Source organism: Diaphorina citri, unplaced genomic scaffold (assembly GCF_000475195.1).
Source record: "Diaphorina citri unplaced genomic scaffold, Diaci psyllid genome assembly version 1.1 scaffold524, whole genome shotgun sequence".
Taxonomy (NCBI): Eukaryota; Metazoa; Arthropoda; class Insecta; order Hemiptera; family Psyllidae; genus Diaphorina; species Diaphorina citri.
The window spans coordinates 9,719-36,412 of record NW_007377958.1 but is presented as its reverse complement, the minus strand read 5'-3'; the positions used below and the strand labels follow the sequence as shown (position 1 = coordinate 36,412).

The window sequence follows — 26,694 nt, the reverse complement described above, 5'->3', positions numbered from 1 at the left end:
AACTAAGTTTAATAGGTGCCAAACTACCTTCTTCTTTTTCTTCGCCTTTTCCCGTGTACAGACGGGATCGGCGTTTTTCGTCAGCCTCTCAATAAGCCCTTTAGTGATTGCTTTAAGCTGACATTTGGTTTTGGCTACAATTTTTTTACGAGCAGATGCCCTTCGTACTAAACCTTTGCTATTCCTTTAGCAAGAGAAATTTCAGGCTAGTCTCCTCCCTGTTTAGTCCCCCAGCCAGACAGGTACCTACACATAAATGAAAAGGCTTTGTAGGTTCGTATCTCATTGAAAAGAAAGAGCTTTTCTCGTAAAACAGTATATTGTATTTTCTGCCCTAACCACAAAACACATCGCATGTAAAATTCTCTCAGCATTCGGTGTTCAACACCTCAGTACGTGACCAGCAACTCCTGACTATCTGTGCACATTGTTAGACCCCTCTGTCCCCGCTATAAGTTAAATGATCTCGTCCTAAGCATCTCCATCTCCTTCCTCATTATCATCTTCACCACCTTCATCATCTACAGCTGCCTCCTGGTATTGTTGATATTCAGATATCAGATCCAGAACATTGGATGCAGCCTCTGTGAACTCCATCTCATCCATTCCTGGGGAGAAATATAGGTTGACACTCGTTACAAAACGGGAATCGGTGGGTTTTTACTTTCTAACTCATCAGATTGCTAAATCCATTAGATTGCTTAATCCCAATCTCTTAAAGCAAGTTCAAACTCAGGTTGTAGTTCCGGCCATTAAATCGGTCCAGTAGTAGTAGTAGGTTTTGTCCTTCCAATCAGGTGTTCCTCCCACGGCAAAGTACTCAGAAATTCCACCAGCTTTACCCTCCGTTTGTGGTAAGACCGTTCCTATAGACCCGGCTAAACACAAAGGTTTATCATTTCTTTGCTTTTTGTTTGGTAAGACCATTCCTAAGCATCCTCTAGTTAACAAAGTTCAAGACCAAAGCTTACCTTCACCGAGATACCAATGTAGGAAAGCTTTCCTCTTATACATGGAATCAAACTGATCTGATATCCGTCGGAATAACTCCTGTATAGCCGTAGTGTTTCCAATGAATGTGGCCGCCATTTTGAGTCCACGGGGTGGAATGTCACATACTGCAGTCTTACAATTGTTTGGAATCCACTCTACGAAATAGCTGGCGTTCTTGTTCTGAATATTCAACATCTGTTCATCCACCTCCTTCATTGACATACGACCTAGAAGAGGTTTACAGTAATTCAAGACATAAGTAAAGGCAATACCTCTGAGTTTAATGCATAAATCTCACGATACGCAGAGCGATAGTTATCGTGAGAATCATGTGAGAGTTTTACCATAAAATTCTTCATTTTACAATTCTCTACGAGTAGAAGATATAACTCTCCAGAATTTTAAGTTCAATAGGTATCTACGAAATAGCTGGCGTTCTTGTTCTGAATATTCAACATCTGTTCATCCACCTCCTTCATTGACATACGACCTAGAAGAGGTTTACCAGTAATTCAAGACACAAGTAAAGGCAATACCTCTGAGTTTAATGCATAAATCTCACGACACGCAGAGCGATAGTTAATATCGTGAGAATCATGTGAGAGTTTTACCATAAAATTCTTCATTTTACAATTCTCTACGAGTAGAATATATAACTCTCCAGAATTTTAAGTTCAATAGGTAGGTACGAGTAGTTTTGTCATCTCCACTAATTCAATACAATACCTACGTAGAAACAGGTACTTGGATATCAGAACTACACCTCTGCTATGAGGAGTTTTGTCATCTCCACTAATTCAATACAATACCTACGTAGAAACAGGTACTTGGATATCAGAACTACACCTCTGCTATGAGGCAGAGCGATAGTTATCGTGAGAATCATGTGAGAGTTTTACCATAAAATTCTTCATTTTACAATTCTCTACGAGTAGATATAACTCTCCAGAATTTTACGTTCAATTGGTACGAGTAGTTTTGTCATCTCCACTAATTCAAAACAATACCTACGTAGAACCAGGTACTTGGATATCAGAACTACACCTCTGCTATGAGGAGTTTTGTCATCTCCACTAATGCAAGGAGTTTTGTCATCTCCACTAATTCAAAACAATACTTACGTAGAACCAAGTACTTGGATATCAGAACTACACCTCTGCTATGAGGAGTTTTGTCATCTCCACTAATTCAAAACAATACCTACGTAGAACCAGGTACTTGGATATCAGAACTACACCTCTGCTATGAGGAGTTTTGTCATCTCCACTAATTCAAAACAATACCTACGTAGAACCAGGTACTTGGATATCAGAACTACACCTCTGCTATGAGGAGTTTTGTCATCTCCACTAATGCAAGGAGTTTTGTCATCTCCACTAATTCAAAACAATACTTACGTAGAACCAGGTACTTGGATATCAGAACTACACCTCTGCTATGAGGAGTTTTGTCATCTCCACTAATGCAAGAAGTTTTGTCATCTCCACTAATGCAATGTATCTAATCAACACATTATAAAGCTTACCTCTGAATATAGCAGCCACCGTGAGGTACTTCCCATGGCGCGGGTCACACGCAGCCATCATGTTCTTGGCGTCAAACATTTGTTGCACTAATTCTGGTACTGTGAGGGATCTGTACTGCTGACTACCGCGCGATGTGAGGGGGGCAAACCCAGGCATGAAGAAATGAAGACGGGGAAATGGCACCATATTGACTGCAAGCTTGCGGAGGTCTGAATTGAGCTGACCTGGGAGTGAGAGAAATATTAATAATTCAATGTTGGTACCTCATCTATCGTTCTTACGAGGCTGAGGACACCCCAAAACAGACAATAGTACGTAATGGACCTTACAATCAACCGTCAAATTCCGAGAACTTTTTGATCGATAATTATTCCTCTTGGAAAAGTTATAAATAGTTCCATATTGACTGCAAGCTTGCGGAGGTCTGAATTGAGCTGACCTGGGAGTGAGAGAAATATTAATAATTCAATGTTGGTACCTCATCTGTCGCTCTTACGAGGCTGAGGACACCCCAAAACAGACAGTAGTACGTGATGGACCTTACAATCAACCGTCCGAGAACTTTTTGATCGATAAATATTCCTCTTGGAAAAGTTATGAATAGTTTTAAGGCCAGCCCCTCACGCTCAGACAGTCGAAACCTGTTTGGCGGGAAAAGCTTCAGACCTAAGTCTCTCAGAGGGTCTGACAGACTTGGGTCGGAAGCTTTTTCCGCCACACACGTTGCCAGACTGCGGTATGTCAGATGGTCTGAGAGATGTTGAGTGGTAGGGATAAGTGAGCTATGAATTGATTTATTTTTAACATCATTGATACAAGTACTGTAATGTTTGACTAATAATAATAATAATGTGCGCTTACCTGGAAACCTAAGACAAGTAGTTTTGACTGCAAGCTTGCGGAGGTCTGAATTGAGCTGACCTGGGAGTGAGAGAAATATTAATAATTCAATGTTGGTACCTCATCTATCGTCGCTCTTACGAGGCTGAGGACACCCCAAAACAGACAATAGTACGTGATGGACCTTACAATCAACCGTCAAATTCCGAGAACATTTTGATCGATAAATATTCCTCTTGGAAAAGTTATGAATAGTTATAAGGCCAGCCCCTCACGCTCTGACAGTCGAAACCTGTTTGGCGGGAAAAGCTTCAGACCTAAGTCTCTCAGAGGGTTTGACAGACTTGGGTCGGAAGCTTTTTCCGCCACACACGTTGCCAGTTTGCGGTATGTCAGATGGTCTGAGAGATGGTGAGTGGTAGGGATAAGTGATCTATAAATTGATTTATTTTTAACATCATTGATACAAGTACTCTAATGTTTGACTAATAATAATAATGTGCGCTTACCTGGAAACCTAAGACAAGTAGTAACGCCACTCATGGCAGCAGATACCAGATGATTCAGATCCCCATAGGTAGGCGTGGTCAACTTGAGTGTACGGAAACAGATCTCATACAGAGCTTCATTATCAATACAGAATGTCTCATCTGTGTTCTCCACTAGCTGATGTATGGATAGGGTTGCATTGTATGGCTCTACCACAGTGTCAGATACCTGGAATATGGAAAATATCGATAGAAAAACAAGTATCTAACTAATTTAAAAATTAAAACGTGTAAAAAAAATATCCTTCCCCCTCAGTTTCAACCTAGAATTTTCATGGTATGTATTAGGTACATTTTTAAAACCTTGCATGGACATACCTGCTTAGAGTGCTTAGGCTAAAAACAAGAAGCTTTAAGAAGTTCTATGCGGTTTGAACTGGTCGCTTCCCTCTGTCGTCCCTTCCATCCAATGCTCGTGCTTAGAGTGCTTAGGCTAAAAACAAGAAGCTTTAAGAAGTTCTATGCGGTTTGAACTGGTCGCTTCCCTCTGTCGTCCCTTCCATCTAATGCTCTCCTCTCCACTCTGTTTTTAGCCTTAGCAAGAATAAAATCTAATAAGTAACTATTCTAAATGTACAAGACGAGGTTTACCTTAGGACTGGGCACTATACTGAACGTGTTCATGATTCTGTCTGGATATTCCTCTCGGATTTTAGATATCATGAGCGTTCCCATACCACTCCCTGTACCTCCTCCTAGCGAGTGAGTCAACTGAAACCCTTGTAGACAATCACAACTCTCAGCTTCTTTCCTGAGGACGAGAGAATAATAATATTGTTACAACTCCTCAAATACCGGATTATTACTGGGCGCCAGCCTTGTGTACACGCTACACGAGGCCAGTGATCACAAATATCCCACTTTGAGGCTTAGGTGCAGGGGCAAGCAGCCCTAAAAGTTGGGTTCAACTTAAATGAATATACAAAATGGGAGAAAAACCCCCAAAATTTTTTTTTTTTTTTTTTTTTGTTTTTGGCTTTATTGTTTTCTGGACGAAATTTGCACAACTTTCGTGTTCCTGGTAAAAAGACCTTTAATTTGATATATAGGTCGACTAGGTTTGGCTAAGTCGTTCTATGGGGTCAGACAGACAGACGACACCGAAGCGAATACAATAGTCCGTCCCTTATACCTTTTTATTACTATTGTAATAATAAAGGAAGGACGGACTAAAAATTGAATTTTCGACCTTTCAAATTTACTTTTTCTGACTTTTTGAGTTTTGACCTCATACTTGGATTTTTCACAACTTTTTATGTAGGAATCGACCTTTTATTAATAATATTTTCCCAATGGCAACTCCTCCATTGTTTCTTTCAGCAACGCATGGCATTTGACATCATTCCTTTTAAAGAGCTCTGCATACATAAAGGTAAGTGCGATCACTTCGATCAGTGGTTTATTCCTTATTCCTTGAATGAACATCAAGTTAGTATAATACAGTTTCCGTATCGTGTGAATCCAACTTTCTATTTGAAGCTGATGACACCCGTTCGCCTTGCGAGAAATTCCCGAGCAATATTTCAGCCAGTCAACATCTCTCTTACTTTTCTACTTTTCTGTGTTAAAGTCGCAGCCCAAATATATTTTCTTAGATCTAAATTGTGTGAATTTTTTTCTTTAGATTTATTTTTTTCCGCTTGAAAACAGGAAGTCCGTTTTTTCTTTGATTGAAAAGATGCGTGAAATTTGTCACTTGCAGGCGGGTCAGTGCGGAAATCAAATTGGTGCCAAGGTAGGTGTTGTATTATTTTCTTGTTCTAGTGTGAAAGTAGATACAAAAGTGACTTTGTTGTCACAGAAATCAGCATATCACTAATATCTAGGTAGGTAGGTACTTGGATTAAAATAATTGGAGGTTCAAATTTGCGAGGAGTAAATTTGTAAAGGATTGCGAGTGTATTCGATTCTGGCAAAATACCTATGCTTCCTTTTGACTTGACTGAATAACGTTGTGTTGATTTCAGTTCTGGGAGATCATATCTGATGAGCACGGCATAGATCCTACAGGCGCATACCATGGGGATTCAGATCTACAGTTGGAACGCATCAATGTCTATTATAACGAGGCATCAGGTAAGTCATTGTAGTACCTACGGAATACAGAGAATAACGCCCCGCCCGTGCAAAATGGATTTCATTGACAAAATTTCCGCTATTTAAATGATAGGAATGTAAAGATTTAACTTGTCCTTACTCTCAAGTAGAGAATACGTCCCCAGGGTAATAGTAACAGTTTTATACTGTTCAAAAGTACTATTACCCTTTACTCCAGCAGAAAGTTGTTACTGTTGTCAAAATTCCATACTTCTAACCTAGGTACCGACTTCCCGGATTTTCTTACAACGCGAGTTAAAACTGATGTTATTTCAGGAAGCAAATATGTTCCTCGTGCTATACTAGTGGATTTGGAGCCTGGTACCATGGATGCTGTCAGATCAGGACCATTCGGACAAATATTTAGACCTGACAACTTCGTGTTTGGACAATCGGGAGCCGGTAACAACTGGGCTAAGGGACATTACACAGAGCCCATACCACTCCCTGTACCTCCTCCTAGCGAGTGAGTCAACTGAAACCCTTGTAGACAATCACAACTCTCAGCTTCTTTCCTGAGGACGAACGAAATTTATGGGAAGAGTGTGACCTTTCATTTTCTAATGATTACTAATTCCATGGAAGTACCTCATACAAGTTAGGTATACGTGGTGATGGCCTACTCATTACAGACGGGATCGGCGTTTTTCGTCAGCCTCTCAATAAGCCCTTTAGTGATTGCTTTAAGCTGACATTTGGTTTTGGCTACAATTTTTTTACGAGCAGATGCCCTTCGTACTAAACCTTTGCTATTCCTTTAGCAAGAGAAATTTCAGGCTAGTCTCCTCCCTATTTAGTCCCCCAGCCAGACAGGTACCTACACATAAATGAAAAGGCTTTGTAGGTTCTTTCTCACAACACATGTGGACCACGTTGTGACCGGTGCTGTCCTCTGCACAACGCTCTCCCCTGGGCTCCTGGTACTCAGAGTAATGGATCCCCCTGTCAGAAATGTCAATGCTATGGGCATGCTACGGCTTGCAAGTATGATCCTGTGGTGCATGCAGCTAATCTATCCTTGGACACGCTGGGTACATACACTGGAGGAGGTGTCTGTATCAACTGTACGGTAAGTAGCCTCGTCTCGGATATTGCGAAATTAAATAAATGGAGTAGTTAAATAAATTGAATGATTTTGCCAAAGCCAAACTACATCTAAAGTGTACTACCTAAGTGTATTACTTTGACTTTGAGCTTGCTCGGTACATACACTGGAGGAGGTGTCTGTATCAACTGTACGGTAAGTAGCCTCGTCTCGGCCATTGCGAAATTAAATAAATGGAGTAATTAAATAAATTGAATGATTTTGCCAAACTACATCTAAAGTGTACTACCTAAGTGTATTACTTTGACTTTGAGCTTATTCCTTTGGTTCTCCAACTTCTACATATACTCTGATGTTCTCAAACTCAATCCAAGTATCCTTTTTCTCCCTCAGGCACACACCACTGGCGTGAACTGTGAGAATTGTGAACTAGGCTACTACCGTCCTACCGGTACACCTCCGGATGCCGAGGTACCCTGTTTACCCTGCGAGTGTAACTTCATGGGAACTGCCGGACCCTGTATACGCGATGACTCCCAGATACATTTAGGCAAGGTAAGTGTGAGCTAGTGAATGACGATGACTGGTCAAGTAAAAAAAAAAAAAAAAAAAAAAAAAAAAACAAAAAAAAAAAAACAAAAAAAAACCGTGCAGTGTGAACCTAGTGTTATGGTTCTCGTCATGGATGTGATGAAGTGCTAAAGCTCTCTATTGTTTTATGTTACATGTTATAGTTACAGATACAATATGCAAAACTGATCTTCTCTGACATTATAGTTCGGTCGGTACTGTTGAACCCTTTACATTGTTGTGCTAACGTTAAGCTATGAGTTGTTGATACTCACCGAGCATTGGCCACTCATAGGATCACAGGTAGCAGCGTGCTTGTTACAATCACACAGAGTACAAACAGCATGCCGATGTTCATTATCCGGTAATACTCGAGCATATCCGAAATCACACGATTCACAAGATAGACCTCGGTATCCTAGAGGACAGGTGCATTGCTCTATGTTGTCCAGGAGTTCACCTTGACCTGAGGGATCTTCTGAACCTGTCTCTAGCCTCGCCCAGGATAAACTGAAACAAAAGTGCAGTATGTAAGAAGTAAGCATAACCTCAAGGTAATGAAATTTTGGATCCAATAACAAGACAAACAAAAAACAAACCAGCTGCTGGGAACAACCTCATGACGTCATTACCAATGGATCAACCAACAGTGCAATAATTATGAACTCAGCAAAAGTTCCACCTACCTGGTTTCGGCTTGATCTGTATGGTACTTGGCTCGCAACAGTACATGTTTCACATCTGTGAGTACACTCAGGAATTGCTCCTTAGTAACGGCTCCCCCCATGTACATCTCTTCTGAAGTGAATTCTGCAATAATGTCATTGAGTCCAGGAGGAATGTGATAGAAGTGAGATTCCAGCAGTGGCAGTGATAGAGTCAGATTATCTCGAGAATCATACTGGGAGTTACCACTACCAATGCGAAGGCCATTACTACCCTGTAATAACAGAAGAACATTACGAAACTATAGCTGTAGGTGAGAAAATTGAATAGAAATACAAAGAGCATTGAAAACATACTTGTCATAATACAATACAAATTTTAGGTAATACTGAAGAGTTCTATTTCTGACAAAATCAAAGTTTTTGGGGATATTTTGAGTAAGTAGGTACCAGTGCCGTCATTTCCATTACACTTGGCAATTTAAAATAAATAAACAATCATAAATTACCTAAATACTTTTTTTTTTTTTTAAGTGTACCGACTGCGCCATGTTAAAATAATAATTATGTGCACATAGGTACACCTATGTTGAGAAGGTTTTGGAAAATTGGGTCACCAGTTTCAAGAGTAATGACCTGTAGGACTTACAATGAGTATAATATCCGGTACTTGGGTTGGTATACCACTAGTATCTCCTCGCATAACAATCCAGGAGACAGAGAACTCCAGGTTGAGTGAGTAAGATCCTATCCTGTTACCCGTATATTGCTGGGGAGCTAACCAATAGTATGTCTCTGTGTCTGGGATCTCGTTGTTACCTGAAGATTGCAAAATATAATAAGATACCGACTACGACTGCGCCATGTTACTCTGGGTAAAAAAGTCTGAATGGCTCTTTTTTTTATTAATATTTTATAGAGTTTACCCCCTCCCCTCTATTTGAACCGTATGACCATAGGTATTCAATACTTTTCAAAGTACCTATCTAATAATCTCATCTTACTTCATTGAAAGAATTACCTATAGACATGAGATTGGTATCGGTGTCCAGAGAAGGCATTACTGTAGAGTTAGCATTCATGTCCGATACAAGCCAAAACTCCGTGCTGTCTATCTGAAAGGTGAAAAATAAATATTAAATAGTTAATTACATACACTAATTCTAAACTAGGAACAATGGGAATTTTGGCATCTCCACTAATCATAAGATAAACAACGGGAGATTTGACATCTCCAGTAAATTTGAAAATAACTAAAGGGAGTTTTCTTTCTCTTTCCTAATTCTAAACTAGGAACAATGGGAATTTTGGCATCTCCACTAATCATAAGATAAACAACGGGAGATTTGACATCTCCAGTAAATTTTAAAATAACTATAAAGGGAGTTTTCTTTCTCTTTCTGTTTAATCAAGCTCGCACTCCTACTCTTGTTTTAGTCCAATGTGGAAGGCAGGCAGTGTGATCAATGTAGACCTGGTTCATTCAGTCTGATCAAGCTCGCACTCCTACTCTTGTTTTAGTCCAATGTGGAAGGCAGGCAGTGTGATCAATGTAGACCTGGTTCATTCAGTCTCTCCGCTGATAACTTGGCTGGGTGTACGCCATGCTTCTGTTTCAACCGCTCCACCCACTGTACTGAGGCAGGGCAATATACCGGTAACAGGATAGGATCTTACTCACTCAACCTGGAGTTCTCTGTCTCCTGGATTGTTATGCGAGGAGACACTAGTGGTATACCAACCCAAGTACCGGATATTATACTCATTGTAAGTCCTACAGGTCATTACTCTTGAAACTGGTGACCCAATTTTCCAAAACCTTCTCAACATAGGTGTACCAGTGTACCTATGTGCACATAATTATTATTTTAACATGGCGCAGTCGGTACACTTAAAAAAAAAAGTATTTAGGTAATTTATGATTGTTTATTTAAAAAACCTTCTAACCTTCTCAACATAGGTGTACCTATGTGCACATAATTATTATTTTAACATGGCGCAGTCGGTACACTTAAAAAAAAAAAAAAGTATTTAGGTAATTTATGATTGTTTATTTATTTTAAATTGCCAAGTGTAATGGAAATGACGGCACTGGTACCTACTTACTCAAAATATCCCCAAAAACTTTGATTTTGTCAGAAATAGAACTCTTCAATATTACCTAAAATTTGTATTGTATTATGACAAGTATGTTTTTAATGCTCTTTGTATTACTAGTACAGGGGAGTGTGTACAATGTAGAGGTAACACAGAGGGCGCTAGGTGTGAGAGATGCAAACCTTTGTATTATGGAGACCCGAGGACAGGGGATTGTAAGCGTAAGTACCTAACCCTCTGGAAACAAAATAATGTTAGTCTTTGTTTCCATTTACACTGCTCGAATAAGTCTGAAAAGTCCCTTTGATTCATCAGTATACTGCTATTAATTTGGTGAAATTCCCAAATTTTATTGAGGACTGAATTCTTAACCGTCTGAAAAGTCCCTTTGATTCATCAGTATACTGCTATTAATTTGGTGAAATTCCCAAATTTTATTGAGGACTGAATTCTTAACCTGGCCTCCATTGGGATTGAACCCACGCCCACCTGTCTACCATGCGAGCGTCTTGATTTGTTGTACTCATATATTTTACTGTAGGCTATACAACTTACAATAACTATACACACTTATTTCTTTGATTGTTGTAGCATGTGAGTGCAGTACCTCAGGATCACTAGGGGATGAATGTGACTCCATCTCAGGGCAATGTCAATGTAAGGAGAATAGAGCAGGACGCGGCTAGACCTTGTCAGTGTAATAATAGAAGCAATGTGTGTCATGTAGAAACCGGACATTGTCTGGGTAAGTTGAAGCTAGAATGATACCTATTCGAACAAAGCTTTGCCTTGATTTTAAATTTAAATTGGAGAAGGATTTTTAAGCAAAAATTATTCAAATCGTCCGGTTAGTTTGTTTTCGTATTTTCTCTGAAAATTTGTTCATAATTAAAACTGGGCTACTTTGCTGTCCCTAATATCACCGTTCTATTTCCCCCTGGTTCCAGACTGTAGGGATAACACAGGAGGGCCTCATTGTGAGTTGTGTGCTGAGGGGTATTATGGTGCCCCCCCTGATGAAGGCACATGTCGCCCCTGTCCTTGTCCCTCTATACATCAGAACTTTGCCCACTCCTGTCTCGTCTCACCGGGACATGAAACTCAATGCTTCTGTAAGCCAGGATACACTGGACCATTGTGTGATAGGTAAGTGTTCCTATGCATAGCTCGTAAACAAATAAGATTCGAGTACCTACTTAAGAATAAAATTTACGAACGACATAACTCCCAAACGCCCACTCCTGTCTCGTCTCACCGGGACATGAAACTCAATGCTTCTGTAAGCCAGGATACACTGGACCATTGTGTGATAGGTAAGTGTTACTATGCATAGCTCGTAAACAAATAAGATTCGAGTACCTACTTAAGAATAAAAATTACGAACGACATAACTCCCAAACGATTTCTCTGATTTTGATGAACTTGGCGAACATGTTTGACGCTTAAAGCATATTTGTTCCGAGATAACATAAACACAATACCTACCTACATGAAATGTAACATTGTAATTTCTCCATGTTCTTGTTTTCTCAGATGCGCGTACGGGAGCCAGGATACACTGGACCATTGTGTGATAGGTAAGTGTTCCATATGCATATAGCTCGTAAACAAATAAGATTCGAGTACCTACTTAAGAATAAAATTTACGAACGACATAACTCCCCAAACGATTTCTCTGATTTGGATGAACTTGGCGAACATGTTTGACGCTTAAAGCATATTTGTTCCTATAGATAACATAAACACAATACCTACCTACATGAAATGTAACATTGTAATTTCTCCATGTTCTTGTTTTCTCAGATGCGCGTACGGCTATTTCGGGTTTCCTTCACAACCGAATGGTTCCTGTGAACCATGCAACTGTTCCCCGTATGGTAGTGTAAGTGATGAGTGTCATGAAGAGAGTGGACAATGTAACTGTAGGATTGGCATCACAGGCCGGGACTGCAGCCAGTGTGAACCCAGACACATTCTCACCTCTAGGGGATGCGCCTCATGTGAAGATGGTTGTACCAATCTACTGCTCGACAAAGTCATTGAACTGGACTTGTACTTCAAACAAGGTAAATGATGAACCAAGTACCACTTCGTGTTAATATAGGCCGGGTATCGCGTCGCTTCAAATTCATCTTGACGGTTGTGTACCTTCCGTCACTCTTGATATGTACCCAAACAAGGTAAATGATGAACCAAGTACCACTTCGTGTTAATATAGGCCGGGTATCGCGTCGCTTCAAATTCATCTTGACGGTTGTGTTGTGTACCTTCCGGCACTCTTGATATGGTGTGTCATGTAGAAACCGGACATTGTCTGGGTAAGTTGAAGCTAGAATGATACGTATTCGAACAAAGCTTTGCCTTGATTTTAAATTGAAACTGGAGAAGGATTTTTAAGCAAAAATTATTAAAATCGTCCGGTTAGTTTGTTTTCGTATTTTCTCTGAAAAGTGTGTCATGTAGAAACCGGACATTGTCTGGGTAAGTTGAAGCTAGAATGATACGTATTCGAACAAAGCTTTGCCTTGATTTTAAATTTAAACTGGAGAAGGATTTTTAAGCAAAAATTATTAAAATCGTCCGGTTAGTTTGTTTTCGTATTTTCCTTGAAAATTTGTTCCTTTGCCTTGATTTTAAATTTAAACTGGAGAAGGATTTTTAAGCAAAAATTATTAAAATCGTCCGGTTAGTTTGTTTTCGTATTTTCCCTGAAAAATTGTTCATAATTAAAACTGGGCTACTTTGCTGTCCTGAGGGTAATGGCACCGAATACATCTGCACACAATGCCCTCAAGGTAAAAACTGTTTCCACTTGTAACTTACATCCAGGTTCCCACAGGTCTCAGGGGCTCAAAACCTTTAAATACAACCCTTCGCCACTCTGGATCCTTAAACATCCCCCTGGTTCCAGACTGTAGGGATAACACAGGAGGGCCTCATTGTGAGTTGTGTGCTGAGGGGTATTATGGTGCCCCCCCTGATGAGGGCACATGTCGCCCCTGTCCTTGCTCCTTAAACCGGCCACTCACTATCAGGTAGACCTGACAGGTACGCTTGAACAGGTCCGCCTGTCAGGTCTACCTGATAGTGAATGGCTAACCCTAGAAGTGCAGTTGCTGCTCACGTATGTGCAGAAGCTGATAAATACGAATGTTGGCGCTTTAAATGTTTATTTTTGGAGCAGGCAAGAGGAGGCCAGGTTGTGACCATTGTTGTTAACTGTTGCAGGTTACATAGGAGATCATTGTGAATCTTGTGACGCTGGTTACTATGGCAACCCTACAGAGCTAGGCGGCTCTTGTGTTCCCTGCTCATGTGGGGGCGGTCCATGTGATGCTAGTACAGGGGAGTGTGTACAATGTAGAGGTAACACAGAGGGCGCTAGGTGTGAGAGATGCAAACCTTTGTATTATGGAGACCCGAGGACAGGGGATTGTAAGCGTAAGTACCTAACCCTAGTCGAATAAGTCTGAAAAGTCCCTTTGACTCATCAGTATACTGCTATTAATTTGGTGAAATTCCTAAATTTTATTGAGGACTGAATTTCTAACCTGGTCTCCATTGGGATTGAACCCACGCCCACCTGTCTACCATGCGAGCGTCTTGATTTGTTGTACTCGTATATTTTACTGTAGAACTTACAATAATAATTATACACACTTATTCATTGATTGTTGTAGCATGTGAGTGCAATACCTCAGGATCACTAGGGGATGAATGTGACTCCATCTCAGGACAATGTCAATGTAAGGAGAACAGAGCAGGACGCACTTGTGACCAGTGTGCTCCCGGACTAGGTAAAGTTTTAAGATTTTAAGGAAATCATCACTAGGCATCCCAAAGAAATTTTTGGTGATCTTTTGAATCCCGAGTTATTATTGGTTGGCAGAGTGGGTTAACATTTTTAAACTCGCTTTGAAACCAATTGAACTTAGTAACCAAGCTCGTACCTATTTCATATCAACCCTTTAAATCTTTTTATGAAAGCCACTGTCTATTTTCACTGTCTACGTTGTTTCCGCAGGTAACTTGGCTCTGGATTGTCCGCCTTGTGATTGTGATCCCCTCGGTACCTTGTCTGTTCCTCAACCATGTCACCCAGTATCTGGAACTTGCTATTGTCAACCTGGAGTAACTGGAGACAGGTGTGATCAATGTGACACAGGATACTGGAACTTTACAGTCAATGGATGTACCAGTAAGTACAATGGGTCAGTGACAATCTCCGTTTTAAATGACTCAATGACTCAACAGTTATAGACACCTAATGTCGTGTCGTAATGCTCTGTGATTGTAGAAAACGTTATGCTCAGAATACGTGACTGCACGGTTTCGTCATAAGGACAGGTATCCTGTTTACATTACATTGAGATTAGCTCCTTTTTGGTCTTCCTTGATTACAAACTTTATCTGTTTCAAACTGATCTTGTGTTATCATTTCATTCCCAGGCTGCAACTGTAACCGTGACGGATCTCTCCATTTTTCCTGTGACGTACACACAGGCCAATGTTCCTGTAAGCCTAACATGACAGGTCTGGCCTGTGACCAGTGCACAGAGGGACACTGGGGTCTACAGGAGTTAGGTTGCGCGTCCTGTGAGTGCAATGCTGTGGGCTCGGTCAATAATTCCTGTGATCAGATAACAGGACAGTGTGTGTGCAGGAAAGGAGTTACAGGACGAACGTGTGACAAATGTCGCCCGGACTATTTCGGATTCTCTGTCAATGGCTGCACAGGTAGGCCGTTGTGTTCTGCGTTTTTTCCTAGACTTATGATTTTTACCTATTTAAATTTAGTTTTTTTTTTTAGTCGGCACGTTGGGATGTACCATATTTGTTTGGATACTTTGTTAAGATTATTTCGTATTCTCTAAACTTTATGATTATTTTTTAAGATTATTTCGTATTCTCTAAACTTTCAGAATGCGCCTCATGTGAGCAGAGTGGTATGGTGTGTAGTGAGGAGAGTGGCCAATGTGTTTGTCCTCCTCTGACGCGAGGCGACCTCTGCATTCAATGTGCGCCCAATAGTTATGGCTACAGGCCTCTCCTGGGATGTCAGCCTTGCCGTTGTGATTTACGGGGATCCATGAGAGCTCAGGTAACTCAACATTAACGCGTGTAGCAAATCCATAACAGAACGAACATGATTTCACTAACAATTTGAACCTCAACTACTCAACAAGAAACAGCACTTTAAAAGAAGTTCATTTTCCTTTAATTAATAGTTTTCCTTGATAAAACCAGTGTTTGATCTCTAATAATATCTTGTCTGATTTCTATTCCTCAGTGTGACAATATAACAGGGGATTGTTACTGTAGACCTGGCTATACTGGACATCTATGTAATCAATGTGCTCCTGGATATTACGGTTATCCTAAGTGTAAATATTGCGAGTGTAACCTGGCAGGTAGCTTGTCACCTGTATGCGATAGTCAGGGACAATGTCCTTGCAAGGTAAGTCATACTAGACACGATGGGAGTTATGACATCTCCACTAATTTTATTAATAGGTAAATGAACAAGGGAGTTTTGGCATCTCCACTAATTATGAAATAAGCCATGGGAGTTTTGGCATCTCCTCTAATTCTAAACTAGGAACAATGGGAATTTTGGCATCTCCACTAATCATAAGATAAACAACGGGAGATTTGACATACCCAGTAAATTTTAAAATAACTAAAGGGAGTTTTCTTTCTGTTTCTTGTCGGTGATACCAATCTCATGTCTATAGGTAATTCTTTCAATGAAGTAAGATGAGATTATTAGATAGGTACTTTGAAAAGTATTGAATACCTATAGGCATACGGTTTAAGTAGAGGGGAGGGGATAAACTCTATAAAATATTAATAAAAAAAAAGAGCCATTCAGACTTTTTTATCCAGAGTAACATGGCGCAGTCGTAGTCGGTATCTTATTATATTTTGCAATCCCCAGGTAACAACGAGATCCCAGACACAGAGACATACTATTGGTTAGCTCCCCAGCAATATACCGCAATGGGAGTTTTGGCATCTCCTCTAATTCTAAACTAGGAACAATGGGAATTTTGGCATCTCCACTAATCATAAGATAAACAACGGGGGATTTGACATCTCCAGTAAATTTTAAAATAACTAAAGGGATTTTTCTTTCTCTTTCTTGTCGGTCTTTCAGTTAGTACTAGGCAAGCTGGCTTCCACAAGAAACTTTCTGTGTGTAAATATGTAGCAGAATCTTTTGCACAAAACCAACTTGTACAATATTAATGCCAGTGTATTTGGCACTTTGTCCGCTGGTAAATATATTGCACAAGTTGGCTTGAACAAGAGACAGCAAGTCTCTTGTAGTCTTTATGTAGGTAATATGGGCCTAAATCAATCTATGATTGAACTAATTTCCGAGATACTGTGGGGATGGTTTGCTACACATTACCAGTACCAGTATTACCTTGGTAATAAAAGAACACCTTAGTGCAGTTGCAGCATAGGTACCTAATTTTCAGTACCTACCTGTATGTTCCAATTTTGAACTTTTCAAATGTTTGTATAGATATGTACTTAGTACCTTTGACCTATGAAGAAGATAAAAACGTAAAAAGGAGATATGAGCTACTTACCTGAACTTTGAAAGAAATACTGAAATAGGAACGGGTAAACTAAAACTTAAAATATGAATTTAGAGGGAAATGATGTAATAACTTTATTTTAAAGTTTTAAAACTGATAGAATGAAATTGAAAATTTTCATGATCAGAACATCAGAAGTTCTTTCCTTTTAATTTAATCCTTTTTGACAATGTTGCCAAACCATAATTTGAAAATTACCCTCTTTTATTCTGGGGTATTTCAGTGATGTCGCTGTCGTCACAAGATGGCGTTCATGGGGAAAAATTTCGAGGCTAAGCTAAGACCTATGTAGTTTTGTTCCTATTTGAGATTTTGAAGTTGACCCCCATGGGGCCGACCCTGGCTCCGGCCAAAACTTGGCGACTACCTACTTCAAAAAGTTTCATTTTAAAAAATAAATCAGCTTCTCATCTTTATCCATTCAAAAAATATTCAGGGGTTCCAAGACTTTTCGAACGTTCTGTATATATTGCTCCCCCACAAGTGGTACCCTTTGCCATCCTGGCAGCCTGCTGGTGAGCTGTGAGCAGGAAGGCGGCTGTTCCAGCATTTATCTCTTTTTTAAGATGTATTTTCCCATAAGAATTTTTTTGTCAACTTAAAGCTCAATATTCGTTCCCCCCTTTTCAGGGGCGTATCCAGGATTTTGTCGAGGGTCCAAAATTTTCGAAGGCTGGCCTACTACAGTACAGGATAAAAATGAAGCTCGAAAGTAGGGGAGGGGGGGTGGCCGGGCCCCCTCAACCCCAATTTTTCGGAGTCTGACGTACAGTAAAGGAGAACAAGCTGGGTTTGAGCATAGGATCGCGCTTCGTGCTCCCTTGTTTACGGTCGCGCTGCGTGCTCCCGGGACTTCGCGGTTGTGCATGCATTCGCGCTTCGCGCTCCCTTGTTAACGATATAGGTAGGTTTATTTAAGATTTAAGGCCTAAAATTTTCGTTGCCCAGCAATTATACTTTTTGGTTTTTTGCCCTTTTGGCTCTTCGAAAGTACCAAAAATAGGGTAGTCAGCTAATGACCCAGATCTGGCAACGTGGCAACGCTGATTTCTAGAATTTTCCAAATTCCCATTTGTATGGGCTGTGTTCACGCATGATAAACAACATAAAAATTGTGAAGTTTGCAAACTATAAAAAAAAAAAAAAAAAAAAAAAAAAAAAAAAAAAAAAAAAAACAAAAAAACTAAGAAGAAAAATAATAATGAAAATTTGAATTTGAAATTTAAATAAAAAATTCTTTTATCAAGACTATCAAGTGTGGAACGGTGGAAAGTGGTGAAACTTGAAGATTTAAAGCTCTTGTAAGTAGGTATAAGCTACTTCTTTGTTTTAACTGTTATACAGATTGCCCTCTGAACGTACATCTTTTCTAGTACTGTTACAATGGCAGGTAGAGTATTTGTCCTACGATCATTGGGATTCAAATCAATCAAAGGTAATCACATTCAATGCAGTCATTTCTGTTCACAAGCTAAACCCCCTCCACCATCTTTCCAACAACCTCCACTGTCCACTCCTCTACCAGGACTTCCTAAAGTCCACTACTCATGTGTAAAGGATAATGATCGGAACACACAAGTCACTACTTTGCCTAATGGACTGAGAGTTGCATCAGAAAACCGGTTTGGTTCATTCTGTACTATTGGAGTGATCATTGACTCAGGATCAAGATATGAGCAACCCTATCCCAGTGGAGTATCACACTTTCTGGAGAAGTTGGCTTTCAATTCAACATCTGAGTATGTCAATAAAGATGCTATTGCTCAGTCATTAGAGAAGATTGGTGGTATCTGTGACTGTCTATCATCAAGAGATACATTCATTTATGCAGCATCAGCAGCTACATCTGGCCTGGATACTGTCATGAAGATACTTGGGGACGTTGTATTGAGACCCAAGTTTTCCAAAGAAGAAATAAATATGGCAAGGCAAACCATTCAGTTTGAACTGGAAAACTATCAGATGAGACCAGAGCAGGAGACGTTACTCATGGACATGATACATGCTGCTGCATACAAGGACAACACACTGGGCCTGCCTAAACTTTGTCCCCCTGCAAGCATTGGTGTGATCAATAACAACACATTATTTACTTATCTTAAGAATTACTATACTCCTACACGTATGGTAGTTGCTGGTATTGGAGTAGAACATGAGGCACTTGTAGAAGCAGCCAATAAGTATTTTGTTGATAAACAACCTGTATGGATACAGGACAAGAGTTTAGTGCTCACGGACAAGCCTGTTATTGATACCTCTAGTGCTACTTACACTGGAGGTATTGTGAAGGAAGAATGCAATATTCCAACATTTGCTGGTACTAGCGGTTTACCAGAGCTAAGTCATGTTGTTATTGGTCTGGAGGGAGTGTCACATCAAGATCCAGACTTTGTACCAGCCTGTGTGTTGAATATTCTTATGGGAGGGGGCGGCTCATTCAGTGCTGGAGGTCCGGGTAAAGGAATGTACACACGACTATACACAAATGTCCTGAATCGACATCACTGGATGTTCAGTGCCACTGCATACAATCATGCCTATGCAGATACAGGTCTGTTCTGTATTCATGCAAGTGCTCCTCCTAGCAATGTCAAGAATATAGTTGATGTATTAGTTAAAGAACTAGTCACCATGGCAGGTCCTATTGATGCTGATGAGTTGAGTCGAGCCAAGAAACAATTACAATCCATGCTGTTGATGAATCTAGAAGCTAGACCTGCTGTATTTGAAGATGTTGGAAGACAAGTGTTAGCCACTGGCCATAGGAAGAGACCTTCTACTTATATTGAAAGTATTGAAAATGTTACCGAGGATGATATCAGGAGGGTTGCATCCAGACTGCTGACATCACAACCATCAGTTGCTGCTAGAGGAGAGCTTATTAATTTCCCTTCCTATGAAGATATTCACTCTGGCATTCAAAATAATGGAGTGCTCCCTAGAAAAGGGAGAATATCATCTGTGATAAATTAACTCTATTTCTCATCTAAGTTAGGTATTTTGTTTTCTTGTTGTAAATAGTATCACTGTTCTGTCCTACTTCTCTTTGTTTGCATCATCAGTTGCTGCTAGAGGAGAGCTTATTAATTTCCCTTCCTATGAAGATATTCACTCTGGCATTCAAAATAATGGAGTGCTCCCTAGGAAAGGGAGAATATCATCTGTGATAAATTAACTCTATTTCCCATCTAAGTTAGGTATTTTGTTTTCTTGTTGTAAATAATATCACTGTTCTGTCCTATTTCTCTTTGTTTGCATTGACAGATGAGTCTATATCATTTGTATTTGCTCCCTAGAAAAGGGAGAATATCATCTGTGATAAATTAACTCTATTTCTCATCTAAGTTAGGTATTTTGTTTTCTTGTTGTAAATAATATCACTGTTCTGTCCTACTTCTCTTTGTTTGTATGACAGATGAGTCTATATCATTTGTATTTCTGAGTTTCCCAAATTTATTTAGTAACCACTCTTCTAGAAGTTCAATAATTTTCAAGTTAATCCTAGCTATTTTGTCATTAGCTCTGTCTGAATACAAAAATCTATTTGGACTTTCTGTTTGTGAAATTTGCAATACATCTTAAATAAAGGATTAATGGCTGGCTTTTTTGTATTATTTAATTTAGTTTGAAATTATTATTATTTTAAAGCTAAAGCTCTAGTCTAGCTCTTCTATTATTTCAAGTTAAGGTGATGAACTATTTCAAGTGAAAAAAAAAAAAACAGTTACCTACAGTTCTAGGCAGTGGTAATAAATAAATATTTTATTTAAGTTTGTAAATAGGGAATAAATTCTTAAAGCTAAATATTACAAATGATATGAGTATTTCAAACTACCTAGGTTAGGTACATGATGTCTGGATTAGGTGAATTCAAGAGAGTAGCTTAGACCGATAAGCTAGGTAGTTAATATCCCTAGAAATTATTCATCATACCTAATTAATTAATATTAATTTACACTTAATATTCACAAAAACTATGTACATAGACTAAATTACAATTATACATATTTATTTTCCATAGACAGTAGGTAGTTAATATCCCTAGAAATTATTCATCATACCTAATTAATTAATATTAATTTACACTTAATATTCACAAAAACTATGTACATAAACTAAATTACAATAATTATACATATTTATTTTCCATCGACAGAAGAGCACCCACCATGTTTTATCTGGTGATTATTATGGTTCAACCCACAGGAATCTTATGTTGAACATTAAACGTGGTCAAATAGAATATCAGTCGCGCTTGGGTGATGTTTCAAAGTCATAGAGCAGGAAAAATGAGGACCAACGGAATTTTTCTTTTTCTTCTACGACTTCTAGATCCCGAGATAAATCGATTAAAAAAATACCTGTGAATCGTGAACTTTGACGTCACGGCATACGCTTCCGTACGCGATGACGTCACTAGAGCAGGAAAAATGAGGACCAACGGAATTTTTCTTTTTCTTCTACGACTTCTAGATCCCGAGATAAATCGATTAAAAAAATACCGGTGAATCATGAACTTTGACGTCACGGCATACGCTTCCGTAGGCGATGACGTCACATCAAATGTCCCGAGTAAAGCTCCTTCGCAGGCAACACATTAATGTGTTTGTGCGCAAACGTTTCTGCGCATTTCTTTCTGCTCCTCCGCAAGCGTGCATGCATACTGGCGCTACCTAGCGGACGAAAAAAACAACTGCGTAAAGTCTTACGTCACACATCTTTGAACTCTTTCATTAGAATGGAAAATAAAAATTGAATTTTAGACCTTTTACAATTATTTTTTCGGAGTTTTGACCTCAGATTTGGAATTTTCCCAACTTTTTACATAGGAATCGACCATTAATTTCTAATTCTTACCCATTTGCAACTGCTCCATTGGCTATCCTTCACCAGCATCCAATTTCTATTTGACTAGGATAATATAACAATATATTCCTTGGAGATAAGGCCACGTTCTACATTTTTCACAAAGTCCTAAAAGTACTTTATTGAATACCTAATTACCTTAGAACGGAAAATAAAAATTGAATTTTAGACCTTTTACATTTATTTTTTCGGAGTTTTGACCTCTGGTTTGGAATTTTCCCAACTTTTTTACATAGGATTCGACCATTTATTTCTAATTCTTACCCATTTGCAACTGCTCCATTTACCTATCCTTCATTAGCATCCAATTTCTATTTGACTAGGATAATATAACAATATATTCCTTGGAGATAAGGCCACGTTCTACATTTTAACAATATATTCCTTGGAGATAAGGCCACGTTCTACATTTTTTACAAAGTCCTAAAAGTACTTTATTGAATACCTACCTAATTACCTACCTACACCAGTTCCTAACGAATCACACAAGCAACGTTAAGCGTGGTAAGTATTTGGATGGATGACCATTTGGGCAATTGCGTGCTGCTGGCTTTTCCTCGCCCATTGCTCAGGCTGAGTGAGATTAATATCAGGTATCTTGTGGCCCAATGGTGGGTAAAATCATCGTTACTAAAAGACCTAAGTAGTCTATGGACAATAGACGGTGAAGTTTTAATAATTACCTTCTAACTTCTTTTACAAAAATCGTAAAGATAAAAAATCTAAAATAACCTAGATGAGATCTGGCAAGAAATTTACTCGGGGCTTAGGCAGGTCTATCATGACTGGACAGGACAAGAGGTGAGAAGTATGTTGTGCATATAGGACATGGCAGTCCAGTCTGATTTCTCTCCTCCTATCACAATGTTACGAATGCAGCCCTTGAAATTCTCCCGCGTGTCCAGAGTACCAATAGCCGCACCATCTGAAATAGAAAACAATAACAATAATAATTATTTCCTTATAGTCCCTATTTATAACATAGTTCTTTATGGAATAGCTGCCTCCTATGCCAACCACTCACCCGCAGACCGTCGGAACGTGTGTGGTGGAAACTGCCTCCTATGCCAACCACTCACCCGCAGACCGTCGGAACGTGTGTGGTGGAAACTGCCTCCTATGCCAACCACTCACCCGCAGACCGTCGGAACGTGTGTGGTGGAAACTGCCTCCTATGCCAACCACTCACCCGCAGACCGTCGGAACGTGTGTGGTGGAAACTGCCTCCTATGCCAACCACTCACCCGCAGACCGTCGGAACGTGTGTGGTGGAAACTGCCTCCTATGCCAACCACTCACCCGCAGACCGTCGGAACGTGTGTGGTGGAAACTGCCTCCTATGCCAACCACTCACCCGCAGACCGTCGGAACGTGTGTGGTGGAAACTGCCTCCTATGCCAACCACTCACCCGCAGACCGTCGGAACGTGTGTGGTGGAAACTGCCTCCTATGCCAACCACTCACCCGCAGACCGTCGGAACGTGTGTGGTGGAAACTGCCTCCTATGCCAACCACTCACCCGCAGACCGTCGGAACGTGTGTGGTGGAAACTGCCTCCTATGCCAACCACTCACCCGCAGACCGTCGGAACGTGTGTGGTGGAAACTGCCTCCTATGCCAACCACTCACCCGCAGACCGTCGGAACGTGTGTGGTGGAAACTGCCTCCTATGCCAACCACTCACCCGCAGACCGTCGGAACGTGTGTGGTGGAAACTGCCTCCTATGCCAACCACTCACCCGCAGACCGTCGGAACGTGTGTGGTGGAAACTGCCTCCTATGCCAACCACTCACCCGCAGACCGTCGGAACGTGTGTGGTGGAAAAAGCTTCAGACCGCAGACTCTCAGACGGTCTGCCTCTCAAATCCAAATGTCAGCCTAAAGCAATCACTCTAGGGCTGATTGAGAGGCTGACGAAAAACGCCGACCCCGTCTGTACACAGGAAAAGGCAAAGAAGAAGAAGGAGTAATCTTTCTCGATATTATAATTAGATATTACCCAGCTGGTATTACCTATTCTACTTACCAGGTAATCCCCCTATGTACAATGGACTATTGGTTTTAGCCGAGGTGAAGTGACCATTGTCCGAAAGGAAATATTTGTGTTCTGCCGCGTCCACACGTAGAGTTATCTCGTCCTTTATGATTTGCAGGTGGACATGATGCCAGCGATTATCACATCCAGAATATTTGGAGGTAAAGGAATGCTCGATGAGGAATGTACGTCTGTCTCCCATGTCACCAGCTAGGATAATCTGAGAGAATAAATAATAAGATAGATGAGACTAATGATAATGAAATCCCATACCTTAACCACTATAGGATTTCAACTCGTAATCTCTGAATTACAAGAAGATTGCTTGACCACTGAGCTGCTGAGCTCATAGATACGAAGGAACATTATAATAAAATTGAGCCCTACTTCCACTATCCATTCAGATCACGCTCCAGTCACAGTACGTTTCATGAACGGTCAACTGATGTATTACACACGATTTGACGGGAGTCGTGATTTGAACAGCAGATGTGACTAGGCACTCCCATTTTAATGCCACGGTCAACTGATGTATTACACACGATTTGACGGGAGTGGTGATTTGAACAGCAGATGTGACTAGGCACTCCCATTTTAATGCCAGTAATAAAACGGTCAACTGATGTATTACACACGATTTGACGGGAGTGGTGATTTGAACAGCAGATGTGACTAGGCACTCCCATTTTAATGCCAGTACGGTCAACTGATGTATTACACACGATTTGACGGGAGTGGTGATTTGAACAGCAGATGTGACTAGGCACTCCCATTTTAATGCCAGTATATAATAATATTTACTGGATCAGGACCTACATGTGAGAATCAGACTTTATTATTTACCTTTCCCTGGTTGAGTTCTATGGACAAGGCAGGATAACCCTCTGGTTCAGATACTGATAATAAGATTCCTGTTAATTCAGAGGTACGGAACTCTAGTTCCAGATCCGTCAGGTCTCCAATATTGAACTGGTTCCCTGTAACAAAAGTAGCTAGAATTAGGTACTCACGATTTTTTCAAGAAATTTGATAGAGGAAACTGTAACTTATCGTCCCAAGAGTGGAGAGAGAATAGGGGAAAGCCAGCCGTTCCGAGAACGAACCCTATCTGAGGGCTTACAATGATAGGTTATGTAAAGATTTCACCACAATCATGCGCTAGTGGAAAAGGCGGTTTAAGAAACTTACTATAGACTGCATAGGCATCTCCAGGGAAGTAAGAGCCTCTCTCTACAGATGGGAAGCATTGTCCTACATTGTGATGTTGAGCAGTCTCTCCTACCAAATCTTCTGCATGACCATTCACCGATAACTTCTGGATGCAGCCTTTCAGTGTGTCTGTCCTTTGAATCTGAGGAGAAAATCATGGAAATGTTGAGATTTCTTAGTTTGCTGTTCCGTGTGCTGAAAGCACTGGACGTGGAATCGAGTGAAGTGAGTTCTCGACATGGGAACCCTTTTTCTGAGTATGCTGTACACTTTTATGGGTCTACTAGTAACTAAGTTCTCTTACCACCGGTTCTGTAGAGTCCATGACGTGTTCTGGTATGCCTCCTACATACATGACATTGCCTATACTAAGTCTGCGTGGTGCCTTGGTTGATCCTGCCAGTATGGAATCCACATGAACTATTAACTCTTTCTCTGCCTTTTCTATACGAACCTGCAATGAAACAATCATCATTATTAACAATTTACTAATGAAGCTTTTGAAATGTAAAAGAACCCGAAGAAAATGAACCATATCGTGCCACATTTACCCGGTTATTGACATCACCTGATATTTCGCTCCCGAGATGGTCAGTTTTATCGGTGTTCTGGGCTGAATCTGTGCAAGAGTGACCATGGGACTAGTGACTCGTAGCGAGTATGTGTAATGTGTATCTGAGATACTTGCACAAGATTCACATCCGGATAGAATCTTCGGTAATTCTGCGGCAGTTTTGAGTTTTGCGCCCACGAACATGTTTCACAAGTTCTCAGCTAGCAACAGATTCGCTGCAGCTCTGCTTCTGCGGGAATGTTCGTGGCATGTTGACATGTATGTTGAAATCACACTTTACAGAACGGAACTTAATAATAATGAAATTCAATGAGCTAGTTCTTACCATGTGCCATTGACCATCATTGAGGACACCCTGCGACATAACTTCAGCTTTACCTCGTGACTTGAGTAGAACAGAGAGTCTGCCATTACGTAGAGAGGTCATCAGGTAATGAGATTGCTTGCCTTTATTACCCTGGAATAGTAATATGCATTAGTTTGTTAGGAAAAAAGATAGAATGTTGAGACACGACCATTTACGTGCATAATATAGGTAGGCTTGCCAAACGTCCCGAATTGGCCGGGACAGTCCCGAATTTCAGGGGGTGTCCCGGCGTCCCGTTCAGTTTTTCATTTTGGGGCGTTTTGTCCCGAATTTCCGTTTTTGTCCCAGAAAAAATTCGGGACGCGTTTTTTAACTTTAAAATTAGGTACCTACCTCTATAAATCAGAATTTGTTCTTAACTTGTTTAAATGTGTCATGCTTTCATCAGTTTGCTCTTCCACTTCTTTGCTAAACCTTTATAAACGAGAAAATGTTGTATTAAACAGCCTTAAACGAAAAAATGAGCTGGTCCCTTGAATTCTCGTTTATCCAGGTTCGACTGTATTTTGCTTATCTGTTTTTAATAATAGGTATGTTACCTATCACCTATCGTACCTATATACATATCGTACCTATGTGATTTCGCGATTATGCTCGCGGATTTGGCGATTATGTTCGCGGATTTCGCGATTATATTCGCGGATTTCGCGATT

At 40.2% G+C, this 26,694-nt stretch overlaps 6 protein-coding genes across 7 annotated transcripts in view; 3 read left to right on the top strand and 3 right to left on the bottom strand.

The window, feature by feature from the left end:
- Window positions 1–274: 274 nt before the first annotated feature.
- LOC103509741 (tubulin beta chain-like) lies at window positions 275–4,656 on the bottom strand. Its single transcript, XM_026824015.1, has 5 exons — window positions 4,499–4,656; window positions 3,869–4,076; window positions 2,519–2,743; window positions 972–1,220; window positions 275–608 (listed from the first exon to the last, which is right to left on the bottom strand). Exons 1-5 carry the CDS (start codon window positions 4,580–4,582, stop codon window positions 472–474), a joined length of 903 nt encoding a protein of 300 aa, XP_026679816.1. The 5' UTR covers window positions 4,583–4,656; the 3' UTR covers window positions 275–471.
- A 775-nt stretch (window positions 4,657–5,431) lies between these two features.
- LOC103509745 (tubulin beta-1 chain-like) lies at window positions 5,432–7,844 on the top strand. The gene is made up of 6 exons (XM_017444295.2): window positions 5,432–5,642; window positions 5,875–5,983; window positions 6,281–6,453; window positions 6,849–7,073; window positions 7,443–7,604; window positions 7,827–7,844. The coding sequence occupies exons 1-6, from the start codon at window positions 5,586–5,588 to the stop codon at window positions 7,842–7,844; spliced, it is 744 nt and encodes a 247-aa protein (XP_017299784.2). The 5' UTR covers window positions 5,432–5,585.
- A 29-nt stretch (window positions 7,845–7,873) lies between these two features.
- Window positions 7,874–10,069, bottom strand: LOC103509744 (basement membrane-specific heparan sulfate proteoglycan core protein-like). Its single transcript, XM_008474371.1, has 5 exons — window positions 9,971–10,069; window positions 9,306–9,399; window positions 8,934–9,103; window positions 8,306–8,559; window positions 7,874–8,129 (listed from the first exon to the last, which is right to left on the bottom strand). Exons 1-5 carry the CDS (start codon window positions 10,067–10,069, stop codon window positions 7,874–7,876), a joined length of 873 nt encoding a protein of 290 aa, XP_008472593.1.
- A 2,477-nt stretch (window positions 10,070–12,546) lies between these two features.
- LOC103509743 (laminin subunit alpha-1-like) lies at window positions 12,547–17,515 on the top strand. The gene is made up of 9 exons (XM_008474370.2): window positions 12,547–12,561; window positions 13,137–13,176; window positions 13,610–13,822; window positions 14,062–14,178; window positions 14,406–14,579; window positions 14,831–15,118; window positions 15,304–15,482; window positions 15,672–15,839; window positions 17,474–17,515. Exons 1-9 carry the CDS (start codon window positions 12,547–12,549, stop codon window positions 17,513–17,515), a joined length of 1,236 nt encoding a protein of 411 aa, XP_008472592.2.
- Window positions 17,516–18,196: 681 nt separating this feature from the next.
- On the top strand, window positions 18,197–20,608 carry LOC103509740 (mitochondrial-processing peptidase subunit alpha-like). Of its 2 annotated transcripts, none has more exons than XM_026824014.1 (2): window positions 18,197–19,957; window positions 20,312–20,608. In XM_026824014.1, exons 1-2 carry the CDS (start codon window positions 18,373–18,375, stop codon window positions 20,314–20,316), a joined length of 1,590 nt encoding a protein of 529 aa, XP_026679815.1. In that variant the 5' UTR covers window positions 18,197–18,372; the 3' UTR covers window positions 20,317–20,608. The 2 variants fall into 2 exon arrangements, with proteins under 2 accessions (XP_026679815.1, XP_008472588.1); XM_008474366.3 differs by having other exon boundaries at window positions 18,197–19,975; window positions 20,330–20,608.
- Window positions 20,609–21,955: 1,347 nt separating this feature from the next.
- LOC103509742 (laminin subunit alpha-2-like) overlaps window positions 21,956–26,694 on the bottom strand; it is a gene marked incomplete at its 5' end in the record, with an annotated part of 14,240 nt that continues 9,501 nt past the window's right edge. Inside the window, 7 exons of the mRNA XM_026824016.1 lie at window positions 21,956–21,993; window positions 22,539–22,780; window positions 23,883–24,111; window positions 24,735–24,868; window positions 25,080–25,242; window positions 25,405–25,554; window positions 26,000–26,131. Of these exons, the coding sequence (XP_026679817.1) occupies window positions 22,635–22,780; window positions 23,883–24,111; window positions 24,735–24,868; window positions 25,080–25,242; window positions 25,405–25,554; window positions 26,000–26,131 (954 nt within the window). The remainder of the gene's footprint in view (window positions 21,994–22,538; window positions 22,781–23,882; window positions 24,112–24,734; window positions 24,869–25,079; window positions 25,243–25,404; window positions 25,555–25,999; window positions 26,132–26,694) is intronic.